The sequence below is a fragment of the Musca domestica genome, unplaced genomic scaffold, assembly GCF_030504385.1.
Source record: "Musca domestica strain aabys unplaced genomic scaffold, Musca_domestica.polishedcontigs.V.1.1 6, whole genome shotgun sequence".
NCBI lineage: Eukaryota > Metazoa > Arthropoda > Insecta > Diptera > Muscidae > Musca > Musca domestica.
Genome location: NW_026712363.1, coordinates 12,512,436 through 12,539,840, shown reverse-complemented (window position 1 = coordinate 12,539,840; position 27,405 = coordinate 12,512,436). Strand labels below are relative to the sequence as shown.

The following is a 27,405-nucleotide window of genomic DNA, read 5'->3' as shown; positions in this document are numbered from 1 at the left end:
GGCGAAACCTTCAAAATAAAGGATATCAAGAGGAACCTGTCTAGAGGAGAGTAGCAAAAAGTGGAGCGAGAAGTACATCTACCCACAGAGAAGTCTAATGTCAAAATTCAAGCGATTTAATACCGAAAGTCAGGAGGCAGGGTTGGGCATATTGCACTAAATTTTTAGTGCACTAAGAATTAAATAATTAGTTGTAGTGCAATTTTTAATTCCACTACCACTAAAGGGTTAGTGGTAGTGAAAAATAAATTGCACTACCACTAACGCTTTAGTGATATTTAAAAAAAATTGCACTACCACTAAATTTTAGTGGTAGTGAAATTTTAATAGCACTACCAATAAATTTAGTGATTTTTCAAAAAAAAATTGCACTACCACTAAATTTTAGCGAAGCCAAAAAAACACTATGTATATAAGTATTATACAAGCTATAATGACATTTATTGAAGTGAATAGGGAACAACAATCCAGAATATATAGTACATATTCATAAAATTTGATTACTTTTCTAAATAGCACTAATTTTGTGCTATTTTTTATGAAATACCACTAATTTAGTGCAAGTTTTTTTAAATACCACTAAATTTAGTGGTAGTGCTATTGAAATTTCACTACCACTAAAATTTAGTGGTAGTGCAATTTTTATTAAATATCACTAAAGGGTTAGTGGTAGTGCAATTTATTTTTCACTACCACAAACCCTTTAGCGGTAGTGGAATTAAAAATTGCACTACCACTAAATGAACAGTGATAGTGAAATTATTAGTGCACTAAAAATACAGTGCATTATGCCCATCTCTGACAGGAGGTACCGTTACGTGGAGACTATGCGTGGATGGATATGTTTTACTTTCAATACCAGAAATTCTGGGAATAATATCAATGCCTGTGTATACTTTAAGAAATCTTGGACGCACATTTCGATATATTACAAATTAAATATTCTCATGTCCCCCATTTATGGTATTTGATATTTAAATAAGACGGAATAGAGTATACTAGATTAATAGCAAGCGTGCCTCGATCGAATTCAGTCTAGAAGCATGTACATCAAATTTGGTGAAAATCGTTTCAAATATTGCTATGTTTCATCCGATTTGGTGTTCAAGTCCCTCACATTCGTAATATCTATTCGACAACAATGATATTTGGTAGCAGATATCTTGTAGAGCTCGGAAATAATTCCGCCAAATTTTATCAAGATCAGTTCAGATTTAGATATAGCTAGTTATATATAACTTCAAGCGATTTCGGATTAATTGTGCACCAAATGACCAATATCTGCCCAAATGTCCTATATTTTGGTACATTCGACCGAATTCTGCGAAGAAGCTGGTACATCAAATTTGGTGAAAATCGGTTCAGATATAGTTATAGCTGTCATATAATGTTGCATCCGATTTGGTTTTTAAGTCCCTCATATTCGTAATATGCATTCGACAACAATGATATTTGGTAGCAGATATCTTGTAGAGCTCGGAAATAATTCCGCCAAATTTTATCAAGATCAGTTCAGATTTGGATATAGCTAGCCATATATAACTTCAAGCGATTTCGGATTAATTGTGCACCAAATGACCAATATCTGCCCAAAAGTCCTATATTTTGGTACATTCGACCGAATTCTGCGAAGAAGCTGGTACATCAAATTTGTTGAAAATCGGTTCAGATATAGCTATAGCTGTCATATAATGTTGCATTCGATTTGGTTTTTAAGTCCCTCATATTCGTAATATGCAATCGACAACAATGATATTTGGTACTAGATATCTTATAGAGCTCGGAAATGCCTCTGCCAAATGTTATCGAGATCGTCTACAATTTGGATATAGGTCCTAAATATCCTTAATCCGGTTTTAAGTTTTTTTTTTGTAAATAATGGCTAATATCTGCCCAAATGAAGTTTTTTTTTATACCCTCCACCATACTATGAAGGGTATATTCATTTTGTCATTCCGTTTGTAACTTATCGAAATAATTATCTTAGACCCAACAAAGTATATATTCTTGATCAGCGTAAAATTATAAGATGATTTAGCCATGTCCGTCTGTCTGTCTGTCTGTTGTAATCACGCTTTCTTTTGAACGAATTGAGATAGAAGGCTAAAATTTTGCACACATATTTATTTTGCCAGTAGGCAGGTTAAGTTCGTAAATGGGCCATGTAGGTCCACGTATTCTTATAGCCCCCATATAACGGTAACTCCCTATATTCGGTATTTTGAAGGTTTTTACGACATTATTCACCGGAATTGTTTCAAATTACGTATTTGGAGTTCGTAATGAGAACTACAGTCTGTGACAAAAAATTGATTATGCAGGTCCAGGTCTTCGTATAGGCCCCATATATCAGTACCTCCTTATATTCGGTATTTTTACGATTTTAGGTACAATACTCAACGAAATTCTTTGAGATGTCGTATGTGAAGTTCGTAATGACAGAAAATTGTCTATGCAGGTCCAGGTCTTCGTATAGCTCCTATATAACGGTACCTCCCTATATGCGGTATTTTAATTATTTTGGCTACATTATTCACCGTTTATTTCAAGTTTCGAATTTGAATATGGTAATGACTTGTGACAAACAATGCCTCTATTCGGTATTTTTAAAATGTTAAATAACTGGGTATGCCTCCCACATATAAGTTCCCACTGAAACCAAACTATAATTGCTCTAAAGTCAAATGTTGATAGGTGGTATGATCTACTTCAAATAAATTCTTTTGTGACGGGAGATCTACTTAATAAGCATGGTGGTATAGGGTATCATAAAGTCGGCCCCGCCCAACTTTTGATTTTTCCTTACTGGTTTTAAATTCCAACAAGTGTGAACCTCCTTTATATAGGGCTATTAAAAAAAACTGGACATACATTGGTACAATCTCCGGCCAAGTTTAATACTTCTAGAGGACCTAGCAAAAATTTTCCCACCGAAATTTCTGTAATTGGATAAAACGCAATTTGTGTTTATATTATTTATATGTATTTCAAAAAATTACATTCATTTTGGCAGAATAAGCTTCGAAAGACCTTAATTCGCCAGAAGCTTGAGGCAAATCATTCCGGGCTACTTTACCAACTTTTAAAGCTGTCTGAATGGACTCTTCTGCGTACATTGGAGGAAATCCCTGAGTTAATTTGGTTTTCCATAGGTATATGTACATTTTAAAAAAATATTATTTTGCTGTGCAATTTAGAAGTTTTGACCACCCACTCCAGTTTCCTAGTTATGTGATAGAATTCGCATCCTGCCATTTTCTAGTCTCGAGAATGGCTTGCAGTTTCACTCAAATAGACAACTGATTTAAATTGTTTTCTTTTCCGTCGTCACATTTATCTACGAATTTCATTTTCCTGAAGTGCTATTAAAATTTTAATTAAAAGTGTTAAATTTAATTCCATTAATATGCATGATGTTTGCAAGAAATGTGCGCAATGAATGAATGGAGAAATTGATCTTTGTCTGGTGGTTCAGCAAAAAAAAAACAAAAACACCACAGCGATGGAGAATTTATGGTTCTTCATAAATAAAGGCGCCAGCAGAATTTTGGATGGTCTATATATGTAGATGATGATGACGACGACGAAGAAATGGAAGATGGTGATGACATTCGTCATGATGATGATCATTATTGTGCTCCTCGTGTGGTTGAATTTGTTGTTCTTTAAAAATGATTTGAATTGAATGGAAAAAAGACAAATGTTGATTTCTAAATTGTTAATTAATTTCAATTAAATTGAAGAGGCTATAATTCATAGCAATGTCTCTCTTTTAAAAATAAAAACGGAAAGTGTCTAGAATATGTGAGAGGGGTCATGTAAGGCAAATAAATTCTAGTTTTCCAGCAAATAAAGCTTTTTTTTTAATTTGGTTATTACTGAATGTAAAAATTTTAAAAATTAGCATTAAATTAGACGAAATATTTCGAAACCAGAATAGAATAGACGCTACGCTTCGAAAAAATTTCAAATCGTGTGACTGTCGTATTTTAACAGAAGTACTTAGAAAAGAACAAGATAAATTCGTGTATGGAATAGATCCGAGTATTCCAAAGTGAAGTTTAATTATACCAAATTTTAAACCAGCTCGTTTCACAAGCCTACGTATCAATAGTACCCCACCTGCCAAATCGTAAATGTCTAGCTCTATTATTTTTTCCAAAAACAATTATACTAATTTAAGTACCTTTCGTGCACTTATTGTAAAAAAGACCGAAATTATTTATTTTTCTTGAAGACATGGTTCGGCATAAGTAATTTTTTGTCATCGAATTACAAACTTTAAATACGAGATTTGAAACAATTCCGGTGAATAATGTCCCTTAAATAATCAAAATACCAAATAACGTGAGGTACCGTTGTATGGGGGCTATAGAATATCGTGGACCTATATAGAAATTTATCTTTCAGGACGTAAAGTACTTAGAAGGAACTCTTGTGTTAATTTTCAGACTATTTCATTGAAAAATGTGGCTAAAATCATCAAAATACCGAATATCGGTAGGTGCCGTCATATAGGGGGCTATACGTTATCATGTACCTATGTAGAAAAATTTCTTCCAGGGGGTAAAACACTCAGAAGGAACTCCTTGTGTTAATTTTCAGACAATTCCATTGCAACAAAATATTGGGGGTACCTTTGTATGGGTTATATACGGTATCATGGACTCATATAGACACTTGTCTTCCAGAGGATAAAGTACTCAGAAGGAACTCCTAGTGTTAATTTTCAGACTATTTTATTGTAAAATGTGGCTAAAATCAACAAAATATCGAATATCGGGAAGACCGATATAGCTCATCTTCGAACTTGACCTGCCTGCAGAGAAAAGACCGATTTGTGCAGAATTTTAACTTCCTATCTTAATTCGTTTTCTCTAGCGCCTTAGAATTTTACGCTGATCAAGAATGACAAACCTAATATACCCTCCATAGGATATAAAAAGTAGTAAATTGAGCCAGGCCGAATTTTTGATACCCTCCACCATGGTATATACAAATTCCAGAAAATTCCGTTAAAAAACGTGCCGAAAATCGTCAAAATATTTAAAAGTAGGAGGTACCCTTCAATGGGGCTACGAAAGTTGGCCGATCTAGCCCATCCTCGAACTTGATCTAAGTTCAGACCCAAAACCCATGTGTACCAAATTTCACCACTCTATCTCAATTCCTTTGGAAGATTTCGTGATTACAACAGACGACCGGGCAGAAGTATGGGCATGGTCAAATCGAATTAGATTTTTTAAGTTGAACATGAATATATATACTTTGATGGGTCTAAAATGATTTACACTTACCAAATGGTACCAAAGTATAAGCAAAGCTACTATTTGATACTTTTCATACTAATACGATACGAATTTTCAAAACCTTTCTCCAGGCCAATAGAAATCCTAATTCCAAGTTGTATGTAAAGTGGTATGTAAAAGGAGGCACCTTTTCCTACTTTTCGGACATTTTAGTACAAATTTCCTCATATCCCCGCATACAAATCTCCTGGCTTCATTTGTTCATCAAAGGCATATGGTACATTATTTAGAACCTTTTACCTCTTTTTGCACCCTTTCAGTTGGAAATCTCTTTAACTTTTTGTACCCCATACAGTTTTGTAACTTTGTAGTACGGAACAAGTAAAAAACAGTAAGTTCGGCCGGGCTGTACTTTGAACTCCCCCCATCACATGGAACGAATTTGCAAATTCTCAAAAAAATAAATCCGTTAAAAATTCTGTTAAAATCTTAAAAATACCGAATATAGCCGTTATATTGGGATCTATACGAAGACGTGGACCTCTATAGGCAACATTTTTCATAAGCCATTACAATATTCAAATAAGAAACTTGGAAAAAAATCCGGTGAGCAATGTAGCTAAAATCATCAAAATACCGAATATAGTGAGGTACTGTTACATCGGGACTATACGAAGACCTGGACCAGCATAGACAATTTTCTGTAATACCTATTGGGAACTTCAAATACGAAATTTCAAACAATTTCAGTGAATATTGTACATACCGAATATATAGGGAGGTACTGATATATGGGACCTATACGAAGACCTGGAACTGCATAGACAATTTTCTGTAGTACCTATTAGGAACTTCAAATACGACATATAAAACAACTTCTAGTATGGATTTTTAGACAATTCTATTGGAAAATGTAGCTAACATAATAAAAATACTGAATATTGGGAGGAACCGTTGCATTGGTATATAATATCGTGGACCTATATAGACAATACTGTTCCAGGGGATAAAGTACGCAAAAGGAACTCCTTTTGTTTATTTACAGACAATTTCTTTAAAAAAAATTGGCTACAATCATCAAAATACCGAATATCCGGGGTTAACGTTATATGGGGGCTATACGTAGTCGTGGGCCGATATAGCCCATCTTTGAACTTGACCTGCCTGCAGACAAAAGACTGATCTGTGCAAAAATAGAAAATTTTTATTCCTTTGACGGACGGACGTACAAGGCTACATCGCTGATCAAAAATATATATATTTTGTTATGTCTAAAAATATGATTACAATTTACAAACGGAATGACGAACTTAATATACCCTCCATTCTATGTATGGTGGAGGGTATAAAAATTGAGTACGCTAATATGTTTATCATAGACAATTTAAGCTCTTCCCGACTTTTTGGGTCATCGTAGTACGGATTTCCACAAACTCGACCAGTGGTTCTCATATCAAATTTCTAGACACTAACCAAATAGAAGCTATGGAAATGGTACCAGTTTGGTACATCTCGTACTCATATGATATCAATTTCCAAAACCCTTCACACTAATTATTTTAGTCCTTCAATTATTTAAGTGTTGCAGAAGGTTTCTACCTTTTAGTACTTTTCGCAAAATTTGGTACGAAGGTATTAACATTTGCATTTGAGGAACAAACTCCATTTATATTTGTTCCTCAAATGCAAATGTTAATACTTTGTACCTTTTTCCCCCTTTCGTACCCTTTCAGTTCAAAATATCTATACTATTCGCACACCATTAAGATTATCATACACATATAAAAATTCAGGTCTGTGGATATTTTAAGTCGCTAACTACCGTACGTTCAACATTTCGTAACTATAGTACCTTTTTGGTAGGGAAATGCAAACAATCTTTTCGACGTTCAATTCAAATAGCACAACATTGAACTTTTTGTACTTTTTGGGTCCTTATAGTACGAATTTCCACAAACTTGACCAATAATGACCAAAATGCAAATTTCAGTATTCCCACTTTACCCATTTCCTTAATACCTGTTCTTTTAGTTCAAATTTTAACAAATCTGATAAAATGAATCCAATACAGCAAGAGTGAAGAACGTGTGAAATTCAAAATCCTCGCTTCAGCTCTTTCGACTATATGCGGTCAACCTGAAAATCGTTGACCTGTGGTAAATTTTTATATCTTAGAGAGTAATATTTAACAAGTACATATCCCAAAAACTGCCTCAACAATGTTGCTACATTGCCAGACTACTAAACTTGCTTCATTTTTTAAATACCCACTACACGCACCAAATACACCTCACATCACATCGAGTGTAATACAACTAAGTTGCATACAACATTTGCACCATACATCCCAAATGCAATCATGAAAAAATCACCAATTTTTCTTACTATTTTTTGTTGATATTCAAATAAAGCACCCCACTCAACACCAGCTAGCCAGCCATCCAGCGATGAGTATTAAATTTAAAGCCTGACTGGCGCACACTTAAATTTCTCCATTGATGGTCACAACAACAGATCTACATGTAAATACATCACACATATATTCACATGATCGTATATTAAATGTAAGGCCCCTTCCTCATCTAAGCCTCTTCTAATCGACCATACTCATGTAGATCACTCTTAACTTGTGACACTTGTAGTGCAATCGAATACAACGGCGCATAACGCGATAGCCCGTCAACATCTTAACGACTCCCAGATCCACAGAGGAGTAAAGGAAACTACGAGACTTGCATGCATGCCATGCCGCCGAATGCCATGTACAACAGGGCCATATGTCGTTATCTGTGTAGCTGGACGGAAAAGAAAAAAAATGCACATTCACACATACCCCAAATGATTGAGTAGCCGGGCAAATGGAGTGTGGACCTATTGAAAATTTAGAACATTGCAAACTATAACGAATTTAATACGCACATAACACTCTATAAAAACACATTTAACAAGTTTGAAATTTGAAGATATATGTAAGCGAGATATGGCTTAAGAAACTGGTGTTTGTGTAAAGAAGTGACCGCCATAGAGGCTCGGAAATGCCCTAATGGGAACAAATTTAAAAACAAGTCAAATCTTCTGAGAAAGAAGATTTTTTGAAGTTCCTGAATGATTCAGAAGGGATGTTTTTTGTAAACTTTTTTCAACAGAGAGAACAAAAGAAATCGAATTTCTGAAAATATTTCAAATGGGTCAGAAAACCCAAACGAAATTTTAGAATTCTACCTGTGGTATATAGGGCAACCTATCGTTTTCGAAGATTTTATACAAATTTTTAGAGCTTTTAATCGAATAGTCGAATCGATCGAATACTTAATTTACAGACTGTCATTTTCGAAACGTTTATACAGGAAGTAACCGTCGTGCGTAATTTAAAAATTCTAGTCCAATTCCATCGCTTTTAGTACTATTCGTATCTTTCTTAGTATCCGTAAAACAAATTTAAGAAATTTAGCTGTACAGCACAACATTGGTACTTTACCAAAGAACGAAAAAAATACTACTTTTGAAATATTGAAATTTTGCTTTATAAGCCAAAACAAAATATTAATCTTTACGCACGAGATATCTTTGGTGCAAAATTTGAAAATTCTAACTCAATTCAATCAATAATTTCGAGTGACATTAAAAAAGAGAATATGCTTCATTTCTCTTTTCCCTCGAAGGTGAGATAAAAAACTGAAACAAGGTCAAACGCCATAATTTTTAATTTTTTTTTTTTTTAATTTTATTGAATGAATTAAAAAAATGTCGAAAATAGCATCAAATTTTAGAATATGTTTAGATTTGTTCGAATTGGTAACCTTTGGCACGAATTATGGCCTTCAAACGGCCAATGAAACCGTCACACGCTACCCGAATGTTGCTCTGCGGTATCCAACCATCACCACGGCCGGCGCTTGAGTTCTGGTGACCAACCGAAGGTGCACACTTTCAGCTGACCTCTTTGGCAAGTAAACACGATCATTTTGTTGGTTTACAATCTGCTGGACAACGAATGTTTTTTTAATCGGAGAAAATCAAATTCGGCAGTTCACCACTTTCGGCCAAGCGAAGCAACTCTTTTTGAGTATATTTTCTTTCTCTTGTTGTGTAAGTTCTTGCACTTTTTGGATTTTCAATGGCTTTACCCCGAGGTCATTTTTCAATATTTGCTGAATGGAATATTGCGATATGTTCAGATTACGAGCCATTTTTCGGCCACTGCGACGCGGGTTTCGATCAAGACGCTTCTTTACTTTTCGAACCATTTCTGCTGAACCATTTCGAACCATTTTCTACCGTCCACTTCCTTGACTTCAGGCTATGCTACTGGTATCACGGTGACGAGCGATGGTACGAGACACAAAAGATTTATTTACATTTAAATGCTGGTGTGCTCTAACCATAGCCACTTGCGGTTTTTCAACCAAATATAAAGAAATCACGCTATATGTTGCTTAGAAATGACAGCAATCTTATGTTGGTTGCAGTTTTTAATCTCACTCTATATATCTACGTTTTCCTATAGTGTCCATATAATGGTGCTTCCAAATACTTGGTATCTTGACGAAGTTGTCCACATTTTCCTATGAATGGACTCTATCTCATTTTCCAGAACATTGCCTATATGCATTCATGTTTTTTATATAACCCCCACAGTAACGATACCTCCAGGCATTCAGATTTTTTTCAAAGAAATTGTTATAAATGTGACGTTTGATACTCGCAATAGACAGGAACCACTGTAGCACATAGTTGTCCAAATAGATTCACGTTTCTCTATAGCTTCTATAAAGCGCTACTTCCCCATATTCTGTATTTTGATGATTTTAGACAGATTGTTGACGGAATTGATACTTGGAACTCACAATAGACATCAATACCTGTTGTAGAAAATTGCCTATGTACGTTCAGATTTTGATAACACCCACAGCTTGTTCCGCCGTTTTATGGTATTTGTGGGACTTATACAGTATTATCAAAGAATTTCGCTGACATGTGCAATTTTAAATGCAACTTAATCATAATTGAACCTCGATACTTTATGGTTTATGGTTTAAACGTGCATGTAGCTCTCATATATATCCTCGTTCGATTTCTAGTTTATTATTGCACCAAATACGTAAAATCAGCCCAAATATGACAGATTTTTGCACAAATCAAATTTTTAACGCAAATTGCACCAAATAAAATATGAGTTCGCTTAGATTACAAGTCTTACAACGCTTTATTATACCCTCCACCAAAAAAAGTATGGAGGGTATATTAAGTTCGTCATTCCGTTTGTAACTCATCGAAATAATCATTTTAGACCCAACAAAGTATATATATTCTTGATCAGCGTAAAATTCGTAAGACGATTTATCCCTGTCCGTCCGTCTGTCCGTCTGTTGTAATCACGCTACAGTCTAAACGAATTAAGATAGGAAGCTAAAATTTTGCACAGATCTCTCTTTTGTCTGCAGGCAGGTCAAGTTCGAAGATGGGCTATATCGGTCCACGATATCGTATAGCCCCCATATAACTGTACCCCCGATATTCGGTATTTTGATGATTTTAGCCACATTTTTCAATGGAATTGTCTGAAAATCCACACAAGTAGTTCCTTGTGAGTACTTCACCCCCTGAGAGAGAATTGTCTATACAGGTCCACGATATTGTATATCCCCCATATAACGGTACCCCCGATATTCGGTATTTTTATGATTTTACCCACATTTTTCATCGGAATTGTCTGAAAATCCACACAAGGAGTTCCTTGTGGGTACTTTATACTCCGGCAGAGAATTATCTATATAGGTCCACGATATCATATAGCCCTCATATAACGGTACCCCCGATATTCGGTATTTTGATGTTTTTAGCCATATTTTTCAACGGAATGGTCAGCATTTTAGCACTTTACCCCCCGACAGAGAATTCTCTATATAGGTTAACGATAACGTATAGCTCCCATATAACGATACCCCGCGATATTCGGTATTTTGAAAATCCACACAAGGAGTTCCTTGTGAGTACTTTACACGCAGACATAGATTTGTCTTTATAGGTCCACAATATCGTATATTCCGACATATCGGCACCTTCTTATATTAGATATTTTAAAGATTTTAAAAGAATTTTTAATGGATTTTATTTATTTTTTTTTTTTTTTTTTTAATATTTTCTAATTCGTTCCAAATGGTGGAGGGTATTCAAAGTTCGGCCCGGCCGAACTTACGCTTTTTTACTTGTTTAAGAATCATACATTCCTTAGCACACAACTTTACTTTATCTCCTCAATAATCTACGATTGTAAGTCGCGATTCAATACTGAAACGCATGGCTGTCCTTCAACTCACTTGTATTTATAGCACCTCGTCGGGAATCAAACACGTTCACAAACAAATGAGCGAATGTAAATAACAAACATAGCAGTTGTTATAAATACCAGAGAGTGAGAGATAACGTTTAATGATCTCACAATAGACAATTTTTAATAATTTTTTGTATGAATTTCCAAAAACAAAAACGGCCCTAGCTGTTTCTTCTTTTAAAATTAAATACATACCTCCAGCAGTGTTAAAGTTTTACTTCTATAGTCCTGCGAACTTTTTCCGGGTCCCAAATTCCCTGCGGCATTCAACATACCCAACTATTGTGTACGTCTCCCATGAAAATTAATGTCTCAACATTAATCTCTTTACACTCACACACACACATACGCAAAATGTGTTGTGTGTTCGAGTTCACTTGATGTCGCAAGAAAACACATGTAGTGCCACAGAGTACCAAGAACTTTATATGGAAATTGTTAAATAAACTATTATGACTATGATGACAATAACAGCAGCAACAACAACTATACGAACATGTATGCAAGAATTGCATGGATATTATAAACAAATGTATGTGGGAGGGAGGGGAACACATTTTTGTTGTACGTTGTGCGATAATATGCCAACGCACCATTGCAAGTTGGACAAGTTGCAGGGAACGCACAACATCCAACTCAATGGCCCATAATGAGGAAATAGATAATCACAGCTATTCTATCTGAGGAGATGGGTAGACGAGGGAGGGAAGTTTTTAAAGATTTACAATCGTTTTAGACTACTTTTTCGAATGGAGATTTTAATGTTCCTTGCGATTGTGACTCTATCTTAGAGGATCTATTTTTAATACATTTAGAACTTTGTTTCTCAAAATCGGGATTTTCTTGAGATTTTCTGTGGGCCATGGAATATTTGTTTTATTGTAGGGTATCTGAAATTCGCCCAGTCCCATTTTAATTCAGATTCATTTGTTTTCCTTCTTCTATTTTCTTTACTAGTCTACAGCTTTCACATTTAATGATGAATAATAACATTTTAATAAAGAACTAATGGCAACACACAGCATCCAGAGCAACCGAACCAGGGGCTGCCAGCATCGTGTGTATGGCGGCTTCTCGGCTGCATGGCCGGCTAATGAAGTCATTACTGTCACATTTAACAAATTTTTCGGCACAACCAGAGTTTTGTTATTTTTTTCAGTTTTTATATTTTTATGCTAAAAGACAACTACAACCAAACTTTCTTTAAGGCTAAGCAATTTTTGTGTTAACATTTCCTGTTTCTTGTTTTTTTTTTCAGATTTCTACAATTGCTGTAACGAAGTATTCGGCTCATGTAGGACATCCTGTGAAAATGTAAGTAAAGCTTAAAATTTCAAAACACCAAAAACTTGATCTCCTTGTGGTGCAGTTTATTTCTGCTTCTCTGCTGCATTATAAATTATTTTTAAAACTGACATTAAAACTGATTAATGACAAAGCAACTACTTGAAAATATCACCAGGGTAGAGTAAAGCCTTAAACCTCTAGCCACAATCGACGGTGGTGGTGGTGACGATGGCAATATTTTATGAACATGCCACAGCTTTGATTGCCAACAGCTCTGAAAATTTTAAGATCATTTAAGCTGTTCGTGTGTTTGTTCGTATGACGATTGTTTGATTTTTGCAACATGAGGCCTTTTGCATGACAAGAGGCAAAAGAAACTTCCCCCCTCTCCCAATAATGGCAATCCTTCAGTCTATCAGGCAATGGCGTAGGCAGAAATACATTTTGGGTTTTTAGAGGTTCTTTCAAGGTTTCAATTAAGGGAAAAAAGATATGTGAAAAAGGACATGACATTGGTATTCTCTGAGAAATACCCCATGCCCTTCTATAAAGCAAAGTCTTTTATTATTAAGAAAACCTATGTTCTTCCATGGCAGAAGACTTCAAAAACTTCCATAAAAGAAAAACTGATACTTTTCTATGACAGAAGTTCACAGGGACTACCACATATAGGAAGTCCAACTGGTTTTTCACGAAAGACCAACCCAAGGTCTTCTTTGATATTAGAACTCAAGGCCATGTCCTTGGAAACTTCCATAAAAGAAGATCTCGCGCTTTTCTATGACAAAAGCCTACAAGGTCTACCATAGAAGCCCCACTGGAATTCCACCAAAGACCACCTCAAGGTCTTCCAGAAAATTAGACCACAGGACCAAATTCAATTCAAGAACACCAGTGCCTTCTACTGTGAAATTTAATGTAAAGCCCTTCTTCATTGAAAGGGACCTTAAAACATTCTATGAAAGAATGTGATACAAATGGACTCTAATGGTTTTAAAAACTTCCATAAAAGGGGATGTCACACTTTTCTATGACAGAAGCCCACACGGTCTACCATGAGCGAAGTCCCACTGGAATACCACCAAAAACCACCTCAAGGTCTTCCAAAAAATAAGACCACAGAGCCATATTCAATTAAACTTCAACTACAAAACTTAATCTAAGACTCTTCTTCATAAAAATGCCCCATAATCTCCTATGAAATCCTCAGGACTTTCTATTAAAGCAAAACCAAGGATCTTGAATGAAACCCAGTAAGGGAAGATCAAAAGTCGGGCGGGGTCGACTATATCATACCCTACACAACTATGGGTATTTTGTAGAGCTCACGTAACAAAAAAGTTTATATTATGAATTTAGAGGTATAATGCACAATATGACTTCGATAAGGATTATATTAAAAAAAATATTGGAGCAATAGATATACCAGACCGAGTTTCACCGAATGATAAAACGCGGTTGAATATAAAATATAAGCTATTCAAAACTATACATATATGGTGTGCAATAACCGTAAAATCGGATGAAGATGTATATCGAAGCTATATATAAAAATCTGAAACGATTTCGATACAATTTGGTAGAGGTGTTTTCAAGGAGTATCTGATGTCCGGTATCAAATATCATTAAATACAAAATCGGATGAAACACATATATGGGAGCTATAGCTATATATGAACCGATTTTCACCAACACTTGAAGCAGTTGCTTTTTCGCTCAATTCCTTTGAAAGTGTCAAAATTCAGTCCCTTTGGGCTGCTATTAGCCATTTGGTGCACGAAAAGCCTGAAATCGGATGAGTATATATATGGGAGCTACATCCAAATCTGAACCGATTTTGACAAAATTTTGAGAACTCATTTCTGAGCTGTACCTGATATCTGATACCAAAGATTATTGTCGTGAAGTGCATATTACACATGTGAGGGACTTTAACACCGAATCGGATGAAACATATATGAGAGCTATAGCTATGTCTGAACCGATTATCTCAAGCGGATAATAAATGCGAACTGCATTTTGTTCACAAAAATACATGGGCGGACAAACAACTCAGAAAGTGATTCTATGAAGATCCTCAGAAGTAACAATGAGTCTATCTCGCTTCCTTTTTCATGTTGCAAACAAATGCACAAATACATAATACCCTTACCACTATATGGTGTAGGGTATAAAGAGACCCGAGGATAATGCCAGAATAAAGAACTCATAGTAGTTTTTGGAATAGAACACCATGACTTTCTTTAAAAAAAGAAGACCTTAGTGTGTTCTTTTAAGAAAGTAGACCTTAGGTTAATCTTTGAAAGGCGTTGACTCGGTCTTCTATAAAAAAAATCCTTAGGTTTCTTCTGTTCCTTAAATGAGAGAAGTCCTATTGAGAAATACCATAGGGTCTTCTTCTATAAGAAAAAATATTATGATATTCTTTCTCTGAAGACCATGAAGTCTTTTTTGATTAAATGTCACAAGTTCTTTCTTCACAGAAAAACATGAAGTTTTCCGTCATGGAAAAGGGTACTCGTGATCTTCTATATACGAATATCGAGAGGTCCAGCAAAAAATAGGACCTTATAATCTTGGTCTTGATGGTGGTGGTCTTCTCTTAAGTTAAAATTCGTAGTCCTAACTAGAACAAGGACTTATCTCCAATAATCCTCTTATCTCCAATAATTCCCTATGCCCCCAAACCACGTTCCTGCTCACACCTAGACCTAATGGAAAATATTTCCATTAAATTGAACTAGTTTTTCAAAAATGTTGTTGTTTATTTCTCTTTCAACAAAAATAAAACACCAACAACATATCCTTTTTTGCTTGCTTTCGTGATTCAGGTTTTGTTGTTAATGTCTTTTAATTTAAATTTAAATGACTTTCGTATTCATGAAATATGGCAACATTTAAACAGAATATCAACTCTGCAGTGCTTCGCTCTGTGACGCTCTTAACATTCGAATGGCAGCAAAAACATGTCAAAACTAATTACCTTTCCCAGTTGGATGGTTGTTGGGCTGTTCGGTTGGATGACTTGCTGGCTGGCTGTCTGACTGGGTAGCTGACTTTTTGTTGTTGTTGAAACAAATTGTGTGAGTGTTGTTTTCAAATAAAAAAGTATCGACGAGATTTTGTATTTAAATTGAGTCGATAACAAGTGAAATAGATTTGCTTCAGAAATGCACATTCAAAGTGTAATTATGTGGTCCATTAGCAAACATTTTGGACCATTTATGGGAAAATTTGGAAAATAATGGAAGCACTTGCTTTTCTGTAGGGAAAGGAGCATAAGGCGGTAATGGGAATTATAATATATAAATTAAATTTGCAAAAGTTTTATTGCAGCTAAACTTCTTTCGTATACGTACTTTCAGTTAGTTCTTTATTAAGTATTACAATAATTTTTTTAAGAAGTGGCGCCCAACATGGATATGTAATGAGTAATAGTTCCTTCTCATTGTGAACATTTTCCCCTATCTGCTTTAGAAAGCCGTAGTTTGTAATGCTAAGGGACTTTATTAAACAGTTTTTATGGACTTGTAGAATTTTCTAAAGGCTTCCATTAATGAGTTCTTATGAGGCGAACAAGCTATTCTTATAATGGATCAAAATTTCAATTTTCAAGCAATTTTTTAGATTCCATGAATTCCAAGCAAGGATAAGTGCTAGAGTGATGGTGCTACTTAAGTCGCCAGATAGAGTAAGGAGTGATCCTTGCCCGTATCGGGGCATTTGTCTTCTTCCAGTCCTTGGAAAAGTACAGGAGGGGATTATGATATGCTTAGGGAGTGCTACTCCGAAGGTACATCGCGCATCAATTCGATTTTACCGAGGGTAGATGTACTATGTACTGTGAACGCGTGGATGCATGTGCAGAATACCCTGAGTGGGTCAAATGCCAATTATGTCGTTGGCATTTTTGTCGACTTCAAAGGTGCATTTGACTTCCTTTCATGGAATAGCCAGGAAATAAGTCTTTGATCTAGTTTCTTTCATGAAAGAAAGACTTGTGTCATGGGATCCAGTGATTCGGTCTGGTAGAATATCCAACGTGGTTGCCCTCAGGGGTTCATCTGTGCCCATTTATTTGGAATCTCATGGTGGATCATCTGTTACGTGAAATCTCGGCATCCTTCAAGGTTTGTTCCTACGCAGATGATCCTCTCATTATGGTTGAAGGTGTGACCTGCCTCGAGCTGAGCAGGCTATGCGTATACTTCAAGCGTGGAGTGATCGAGTTGCCGTTGAGGTTGCGAATGACAAGACATGATGATGCTAAAAGGCAGACTTGCTCATAGTCGACCTCCGTTTATACGAGCTGGTGAACGTGGCATAATGTACGCAAGTACGATTATGTACCTAGGCATTCATATAAAGGATAGACTTAATCACTTGGAACACACACATATTAAGGAGAAGCTAACTAGAATGGTGGGAATGGTCAGGCGTGTTTTGCGGACTGATTGGGGACTGAGCGTTCTGTGCCTGTCATATATGGTGGACTTTTTGTTGCTTACGCAACTTATGGGGCTCCTGTGTGGTACAAAACCGGTTCGTCTGTGTTGGGTCCGAAAAAGCTCCTGTCCTGTCAGAGGGTCGTCATGCTAGTTTGTTTGCTGTGTGTGTCCACTGATGCACTGCAGGTGCTGCATGGCGCCGTGCCGCTTAACCTGAAAGTGAGAAGTAGGGCTATTCTGTATAAGATGAAGCACGATTTGCTGTCTGAGGATGAGGGCTGGCTTAGCCCTTCTGATCTGGAAGATTGGGATATTAGGCGGTACAAGGCACTCCGTCGGACAAGGTGGACGAACAGTGGCAAAGCAAGGGCGACGTCGTCACGCAACGTTCGTACTGTACCGGCCAGACTTTCGCTTCGGTTAAAGTACTGGTTTCTTACTAACGGGGCATGACTCCGGATCGGACCTTTAGATGTTTAAGTAATTTTGCGCGTAAAGTATTTAGTAGAAGCACAAGACTTGGTGGAGGGGGTCCCCATACATAGTGGACTGTGGGTCGTGGGCCGGTGTTTCCCTGTGTATGTTGGTAGGCTATCAATGAGGGTAGTCCTGTTTATTGTTTGTTTTGTGTAGTCCGCTTCTGCAGTCCCAGTGGACCCATTCTGCAATCCGTGAGGACATCATATTATTTGTCGTGCCTTGAGTGCGTGTTCCCTGCTGATTTTTTGTTGATGAGTGACCAGTCTCGAACTATTTGGAGTTCAACTGGTAGTATCGAAGGCTATATTCTGGTACCGCGGGTGCCAGGTGCCCTAGATCCTCGGATCTATCCTGGCAGTTGGTGTTGGCGCCTTTGTGGGAGCATCGCGGTGGCTGTGGTTTAAACCCAAATCGCAGGGAGAGTGTGTTGCGCAAATTTGGAGCTGCATCATCAACCGAGTGTCTTACCCATAAAAAGGAAGGGGTTTTAGATAGGTTCCACTTCAAACCAAAGAGGCAACCGCGTCTAACTAACACGCGAGCGGATTGGTACTTACTTTTTGTGTCGGCGTTGATAGACGTATTGTATTCACCCGGTACTAAGACCACTGTGAGAAAAACCGCATAAAACAACACACAGGTATTAGACTTGGAATCAGCAATCTCCCAACAAAGTATTGAGCCCAACGAAGTGATAGTTTTTACCCATGGTAACTAAATATTTCGGATCTTCCTGTTTTCGACGTGAGGTGACGATTTCTTAATCTCTAACAAACTTGGGTCTCCAACGTATTGAATTAGAAAAATTGAAGAACGGAAAAGTATATTTACCGCCTTTCGGGTCAGACTCGAAAAATGTAAGACGAATAGTTTGTTTGAATATATGTTATACTTTACTCATATCATGGAGAACTTCCATTAGGGTTAGGGCAGAAGTTTCATTAGAGTTAGAGCTGAAGTTGTGCGGGAAGACATCCCATTGTGAAGATTTTGTTCCATTCTGAATTTAGGGCAATTTATAGTAATTCACCTGGAAACATCTTCAAAAACATATGTATCAGATGGATCATAATTACCTTATTATTCTTTACATTCCTTCTTCCACATTTTAGTTAAACAAAAATTACAAAAGCCTATGTTTCAATGTGAATATATCAGCATTAAAGTCAAGAAATGACATAATTAAAACATTAAAACTTCTCTTCAATAAATTCCAAAGTCAAGTCTAAGCTTATGCGTTGTCGAGCTACAAAACACTTCTCCAGAAGCTTTAAATCAATTTCCAAGGCAATTTCTTCTAATTAGTTTAAATTATTGCTTCATTCAGACACTCAGTTGCAAAATAAGAGAAAGAATGAAAAAACAAAACAAAGTGAAACCCCTTTTAGTGGTGTTGATGATGTCGCTTGAGATTCATATGAGGCATAAAACTCGGGAACACCATTCAAATTGAGACTGGACCAACACAAACAGAAACGTGACGCTCCATTAAGTGTCAACTGTCACAGAATAGTGGTGGTTGGATGACGATGATGATGGGGTCCTCTGAATGAGTTGTGAGCCAAGCCATGTTTTTCATCAGCATTTTTATTGCCTTCTATCCACGTATAGGCTAGTAGCTCTGCATCCCGATGTAGCAATTGCTATTGGGGTCAGAATGAAATCATACACATTATGATAATATTATATGCGTTGCATGTGTATGTAGATTTGTGCTGAGTAAGTAGCACCGGAGACTTTAGAACATTTTATTTTAATTAAAAGAAATGAGAAATGTGCGTAATTTTAAAGAGCCGATTATAATAATTAAATGTTCTGGCAAAAATACAAAGTATCTGAATTAAAGCTTACAAAGACCTTTCGTTTGCCTTAATACTAATAGCATAGAAGTCGAATAGTGATGTAATCCAAAAGGTGTGGCGTTTTACGTTCTCACAGCTCAATACGATTTATTTTCAACATGAAAATCCCCATAAGAGATGTGTATTTCAACTAAACAAATTCATTGAATGGAGTAGCAAAACCTAGTACACCAAATGTTATGGGGCGGACCGAAGATTATCTCTTCCCTCCGAGGAAACGCCAAGTCGTCCAAAAAATTAGGTCCGAACGGAATTTCAATGGAATCCCATCGGTGGATGCTCTTTTTTCGCTGACTTTTTCAATTGCAGCAGAAAAACGTTGGCTACCTAGACAAACCATTTTAGTTTTTGCCCAATCAGCGGATCGGAATTTCTATCCAGCATGAAATAAACCTACCCAACTCACAAAAGAATATCTTTAGACACAATTTTTATGCCTCCTACCATATATAGTATGGAGGGTATATTAGGTGTGCCATTCCGTTTTTAACTCATCGAAATCATAATTTTAGACCTAACAAAATATATATACATATTCTTGATCAGCGTAAAATTCTAAGACGATTTACCCCTGTTCGCCCATCCGTCTGTCCGTCGGTTGTAATCACGCTAGAATCAATACGAATTAAGATAGGAAGCTAAAATTTTGCACAGTTCAGTCTTTTGTGTGCAGACAGGTCAAGTTCGAAGATGGGTTATAAAGGTCCGCGATATCGTATGGCCCCAATACAATGGTACCCCCCGATATTCGGTATTTTTCTGACATTTTTCAATGGAATTGTCTAAAATTCTACACAAGGAGTTCTTTGTGGGTACTTTACCGCCTGTAAGAGAATTGTCTATATAGGTCTACGATATCGTATATACCCCATATAACGGTATCTCCCGATATTCGGTTTTTAATTTACATTTTTCTAAATGTTTCAATGGAATTGTCTAGAAAATCCTCACAAGGAGTTCCTTTTTAAAAGTTTGTCCCCGGGAAGAGAATTGTTTATATAGGTCCCTATAGCCCCCATGTAACGGTATCCCCGATATTTGATATTTTGATGATTTCAGCGTCATTTTTGACCGGAATTGTTTCAAATTTCGTATATAACGTTTGAAGCTCGTAATAAGTACTACAACATATGCCAGAAAATTGTCTATGCAGGTCCACGTCTTCGTATAGCCTACATATAACGGTACCTCCCTTTATTCGGTATTTTGATGATATTAGCAACATTATCCACCGGAATTGTTTTAAATTTAATTATATCAGCGACATTATTCAACGGAATTGTTTCAAATTTCGTATTTGAAGTTCGGAATCGATACTACAGCCTATGACACGTCTTCGTGTATTTCTTTATAACGGTTTTCATTTAGTGGTGAATTTCGACGGATTTTTTGGAACTATTCAAGCTCCATCAAAATTGTGGAGGGTATTAAAATTTCGACAGGGCCGGAAATTAGCTGCTTTTTTACTTGTTATATCTGGATTTACAGAGTGAGGATTAAATATATTAAGGCCACAACAACAGGACATAACTTTTATTGTATCTGGTTTAATTCAATTATTCACTAAAAGGAACAATAGAATTTGGCCATATATTAACTGCTAACACCAACAGAAACCTAAATATGAAACTTGGCGATTTCATATCTATCCTTTCCCCCAATACCAAATTCAGTACCACACAGTGTTTTTCGTACAAGTATTGTAGGCATTTACAAAGCTACCACCAAGTAACAAGAGAGACCACAATATCAAATTTCGGGGTTCTATCCCTATTGCTTTACCCAGTACCAAATTTAGTACCATTTAGTACTGTTCGTACAAATTAAGTACGTTTTTGCAAACCCATTACCAGATACCAACAGAAGCCTCAATGTCACATTAGAGAATTCAGCCTTATTCCTTCACCCAATACAACAGAGACTTAATTATCAAATACAAGGATTCCAGCGCTATCCCTTCATCCATTACCAATTTTAGTATTTGCAAACCACCACTTGACACCCACAGAGTTATCAATGTCAAATTTGAGGATCCCAGCTTCCTTCCTTCACCCAATGCGAAATACCAAAATGAGGTTAATACCAACCAAATATCGAATATCAGGACTACATTGAAATTCGGACCTTTGTTTCCTAAAATTTTATTGAATGAAAGCAAAAATGTCGGAAATAGCATCAAATTTTAGAATAAGTTTAGATTTGTTCGAATTGGTCACCTTTTGTACGAATTATAGCCTTCAAACGGCCAATGAAACCGTCACACGCTGCCCGAATGTTGCTCTGCGGTATTTTGGCACATTCCCGGCGAAGCGCTTGCTTGAGGTGATCGACACTTCGGTATTTTTAGTGCCAACATTGCTTCCTAAAATAATCCAGACACAATAGTCCAACGGATTGGTATCCGGAGATTTTGGTGGCCATTGTGCGCTGGAAATGAAGCGAAGAACCTCATTTTGTAAGCATTCTTGGATGGCTCGTGCTGAGTGCGATGGTGCTGAGTTCTGTTGCAATGCCCAAGGTCTGCCGCCAAAATGTTTGCGTGCCCAAGGTTTTAATACACCCTCCAGAATATTTTTGCCATAATATTCGGCATTTATTCTGATGCCAAGATTATGCCTCGATGATGCCTCGATTAATACAACAGAGAGCGACCATCGGCTGTTATGGCGGTCCACACCATCACCATGGCCGGCGCTTGAGTTTTGGTGGCCCCTGGCCAACCGAAGGTGCATATTTTCAGCTGACCTCTTTGGCAAGTGAACACGATCATTTTGTTTGTTTTCAAACTGCCGGACAAACCATCGGAGAAAACCAAATTCGGCAGTTCAACACTTTCGGCCAAGCTCTTTTGAGTCTATTTTCTTTCTGTTGCGGTGTAAGTTCTTGCACTTTTTGGAATTTCAATGGCTTTACCCCGAGCTCATTTTTCAATATTTGACGAATAGAAAATTGCGATATGTTCAGCTCACGAGCTATTTTTGGGTACTGCGACGCGGGTATCGATCAAGTCGCTTCTTTACTTTTCGAACCATTTCTGCTGATGTTGCCGTTTTCTTCCGTCCACTTCCTTGACGTCGGCCTACGCTTCCAGTATCACGGTAACGAGCGATGGTACGAAACACAAAAGATTTATTCACATTTAAATGCTGGAGTACTCTAACAATAGCCACTCGTGGTTTTGCTACAAATATAAAGAAACCACATTATCACGCTTGAATTCCATCACAAGTAACTTCTTTTCTGGAAAATTATCGCCAAAATGCTTTTGTACGCTTGTAAACAATATAATGAGCTGTCACTGAAATAATGTCGGACGAATGGCTTAGAAATGACAGTAGTCTGAAGTTGGTTGCCGTTTTTTCATCACACCCTCTATACTATGGTGGAGCATATACAAATAGAACTACTTACGAACTCAACATAAATTACATTCTTTAAACGTCTGACATTTTTCCTTCTGTGCAATTTAAAGGGTTTTTCATTAATATTCTTAAAAAAATCTTTCCGTTGATGACTTTGGAGTTATTTTACAATTTGCCTATTTTCTTTATTAGTTGGTTGTAAATTATTTGATCAACTTCGAAGCTTTTTCTCTTAATATACAACCTCATCCGACATAAGAGGTTTTTTTATAAATCTTAAACATTACATTGGCAACACTATGTTGTACATTACCATTGTGGTTTTCCGTTCTACAGAATAAAACCTCATATATCTTTAATATTCTAAATATTTTTTTTTATAATTTTATTGCATTTCTAAGGACACACACATTGACGACACTTGTCTTCAAAGTGAGGCCCTTGTTGTCCCTTCGCCATCTCATCCTCATTACCATCAACAATATATTATAATATATTTTCCACACACGCATCAAGAAAATTGTAAAATTTAACCAACCTTCTCGTTGACATGTGATTGCATTTAATCATCAAAGTTCTCATAAATTATTCATGTCGCAAGTAAATTGCCAACAATTTGTCTTTGCAGACAATATTTTTTGCATATTTCATTGCAGAATTTCAGTCTTCGCTCTTTTTCAATTAACCAAGGAAATTGATTTTTTTTGTTGGTTGGTTGGTTGTTGCTGCCTGCCACCAACGAAATACCTGATGAGAAATGAAGCCTCGTCGTGTGAGCTTTTGTATGCCTTGGTAATTTTTCAATCCTAGTCACTGATTAACTGCCAAAATATGTCAGTCAGACTGTGTAAATGCAAACACACAAAAATTAAAAAAGAGCACAATTTATGGTTGTATTAGCTGCGAATTCACAACGACGATATGACAATGAAAATGATTTTAGAAATCTCTATTTTGTTTTTGTTTTAAACATAAACTGTTCCCTGAAGTTACTTTCGTTATACATTGACGATATGTTATTGTTATCATTAATAGCAAGACAGAAACACATAAATGGCGCCCAACGTAATCATTGCTTTGTACGGAATTTCCATTTATACCAGATAAAATATTATAAATTGCGCTCGTTTTCGACGTCTTATATGTGATAATTTAGGCCCGTCATACCAATCCTTAGACCTTGAAAAGAACAGGAATCTCATTTATTATTTCTAAAAAATCAGATATGGGCATATATCCCCGCCATAGTATTTCATCAATCAATTGTAGCCAACAACAATTAAAATGTGTGTGCACTAGGAATCAGTTGTAGTGTACGATCCTCATCTGCTTATTTGAAATGCTATTCATCCGATAACATATAGCTCCCTCAATCTGGTGACGTGATTTACATTAATTAATGACTATAATGATTAATTTAAGAATAAGCTACACTGGCGCCCAACTGGATACTAGGATACTAGCAACTTCTTTGGTTTATTTGAAAATGAAAGGGTTTGAACTTCTTCTTCACAACTTTGCAAGTCTGAATAATTATTTGATTATTAGCATTTACAATGGCGCCCAAGAGACTAAACAAACAATCCCGGAATATTCTTTCAAAGAATATAGGTATATTAAGTTTGTCATTCCGTTTGTAGCACCTCGAAATATAAATTGTAGACCCCACAAAGTATAAATGTATATTCTTGATCAGCGTAAAATTCTATGTCGATTTAGCCCTGTTCATCAGTCCGTATGTTGTAATCACGCTAAAGTCAAGACGAGTTAAGAGAGGAAGCTATATTGGTCCACGATATCGTATGGGCCCCATATAACAATTCTCTCCGACACTCGGTATTTTGATGATTTTATGCACATTTTTTAATGATTAATAATAGGTCTAAAATTATTATTTAGATGAGTTACAAACGGAATGACAAACTTAATATATACCCATACTACGTATGGTGGAGGGATAAAAGCTTCCATCAGATCGGGCAGAACTAGAGCACAGACTTGCTATATCTTTATTCGGGAGTGAAACTTGTTCACGAGCTGAAGTTCCCGAAGACTCCGCGTTTTGAACGAAGTTTACTCTCCAGTCTTTGTTCAAAAGCCAAGAAGAGAAAAAAAGAGAAGACCAAAAGGTGGATTTTGTGTTCAAAAACAAAAAACAAAAATACTATCATATTCTCGCTCTTTTTTGAGCGAAACCGCAAAGTAGTGTAAAATCGTTTTTTTTCTACGCTCTAAAGTTCTCGAGTATCTCATTCGGAGGTCTGTTCAGAACTACTACTTTAATCTTAAAAAGTAAAAAAAAAATGGTAAGTTCGGTCAGGCCGAAGTTTTATTAACCTCCAACATTTTGAAGGAACTTGCCATTTGGGGGCTATACGAGACGAGGACCAGCATAAGTAATTATTTGTCATAGGCTGTAGTACCGATTCAAATACGAAATGTTAAACGATTCCGGTGAACAATGTCTCTAAAATATAAAAATACCGAATATCGGGAGGTATCGTTATATGGTGGCTATACGAAGGCGTGGGCCTGCATAAGTAATTTTTTTTTCAAAGGTTGTAGTACCCATTAAAAAACAATTGCAGTCTAGAATGTTGCCTAATTCATCAAAATACCGAATATTTAAAGATACGGTTATATGGAGGCTAGATACGGCTGGGGAGTGCTAGCACACGGTATTATTTTTTACTATTAACAGTAAAGACCTTTGCTTCTCTGTAAGTGTCTTTCGAAGGTACTCCATGAAAGGTAACACAAATACTCTGTATTAAATCGAGAGGGCTCTGTTTACAAAACGTACTGTTTTTACAGATGCGGGACCAACGAGAGGCTATATATTGCACTGTTATGCCAATCACTTGATTTTCTACTAACTTGCCCATAATGAGCAGATAACTCAAAATGAGTGCCAAACACAACATCACAGATAGCCCACTTTATCCATACTTCCAATGAAATCAGCTTTAAGGATTTGCCGCCACGCTCTTATCGTATCTTTGCATTATATTTGCCACTATCATTCATTTGAAGTCTCCACGGCTGCCGAAGCCTAAAATCAGGGCATAGCTAATCTAAAATTCAAGGCATACAGCCAACCGGTAGCCTTTGATTGGAAATGGCAGCAATAAATCTTTTTTCTTGCTCTCTTCTTTTGCCATCGCCAAACATTGGAGAAATGTTGGAGGTGTCTTTGACGAAAGTGTGCCGTTTTAAACAAAATGTGTTTTTTTGCATAGACCAGTAGGTCGGAGTGAGGGCATTAAAATAACCGGATTCTTGGTAATGGTTTTGTAACGACAGCTTACTTACCATGAAATCGGTATTGAATTGCAACAGCCGCGATCCGCACATGTGCTGTTTGTAATTCTGGACAACACATTCTTGGGCCTGTGCACCGCACATGCATATGTGTGTGCGATCGTAAATAAGTTTATGGTCTAACGGTGATCAAGTAACTTGGCATTTATAGGTTAGAAATAATAAAGCTGCAAACGAGAATTGCAAGACATTTTGACCATTTGGCCCAGGGTGGGAATGTGAATGGCACAATACCAAAGAATTATGACCAACAGATTTATAACAATAATCTCAACAAAAGCTCTTTTTTATGGTCTTTTAATTAACAAAAGATTTTGTGTAAGCCCACAAAAAAAATCATTCCAAAGCATTGAACCGTTTCGAACACTTGTTGCCAAACAATTTGTTCAGGCTAACGAATGCAAATGCAATTCCAGCCGAAAACAACCAGATTGACACCCACTTAGTCAAAAGCATGGACAAAGGAAATTCCAAAACACAAATAAATTTTCGATTTGCTGAACAAATCCAGTTGTGAAAATTGAAATCCTGCCTTTAGCACTCCCTCGGAAACGTTGTAGACAGTCATTCATTCATACTTTTGTCCGGATGGTGGTGGGCTGTTTATGCAGCTTATATTGCTGCCATTGTCAATATCATCGCACCGTACGGCGTTGATGTCAATGAGGAGGATGGCTGGCCGTGGATGACGTTGTAGGCCTTAAGATATTGGCAATGACTTCGAAAGCAATTAACTTGATAAAATGTATATTCATTTTGTTGATTTGGCCGGTGTGCCTGAGTCAAGGCAACAAGAAGAGTGGCGGACAACAAGCTTTGGTGTTGTATTGGCATATCCTCAGCAAACAATATTCGATACGGCCTGAAATTAAATGAAAACTTGTTGCATTTGTTTAATCGCCTTGAAAATAAAGGAGTTGGAATTGTCGTAACTTTGATGGTTCATAATTTTTTAATTTTATTCAAAACTGACACAGTGGGTTGAGGGTAAATTTAAAATTTTAGATTTGTTCCAACAGTTTGTGTTTTTAGTACTAAAATATGCACAATTTTTACAGTTTG

At 36.5% G+C, this 27,405-nt stretch overlaps 1 protein-coding gene across 1 annotated transcript in view; it reads left to right on the top strand.

The window, feature by feature from the left end:
* Window positions 1-27,405, top strand: part of LOC101896271 (reversion-inducing cysteine-rich protein with Kazal motifs) — a 108,583-nt gene that overhangs the window by 47,836 nt on the left and 33,342 nt on the right. The window contains exon 3 of the mRNA XM_059129336.1: window positions 12,842-12,897. Coding sequence (XP_058985319.1) covers window positions 12,842-12,897 — 56 coding nt within the window. The remainder of the gene's footprint in view (window positions 1-12,841; window positions 12,898-27,405) is intronic.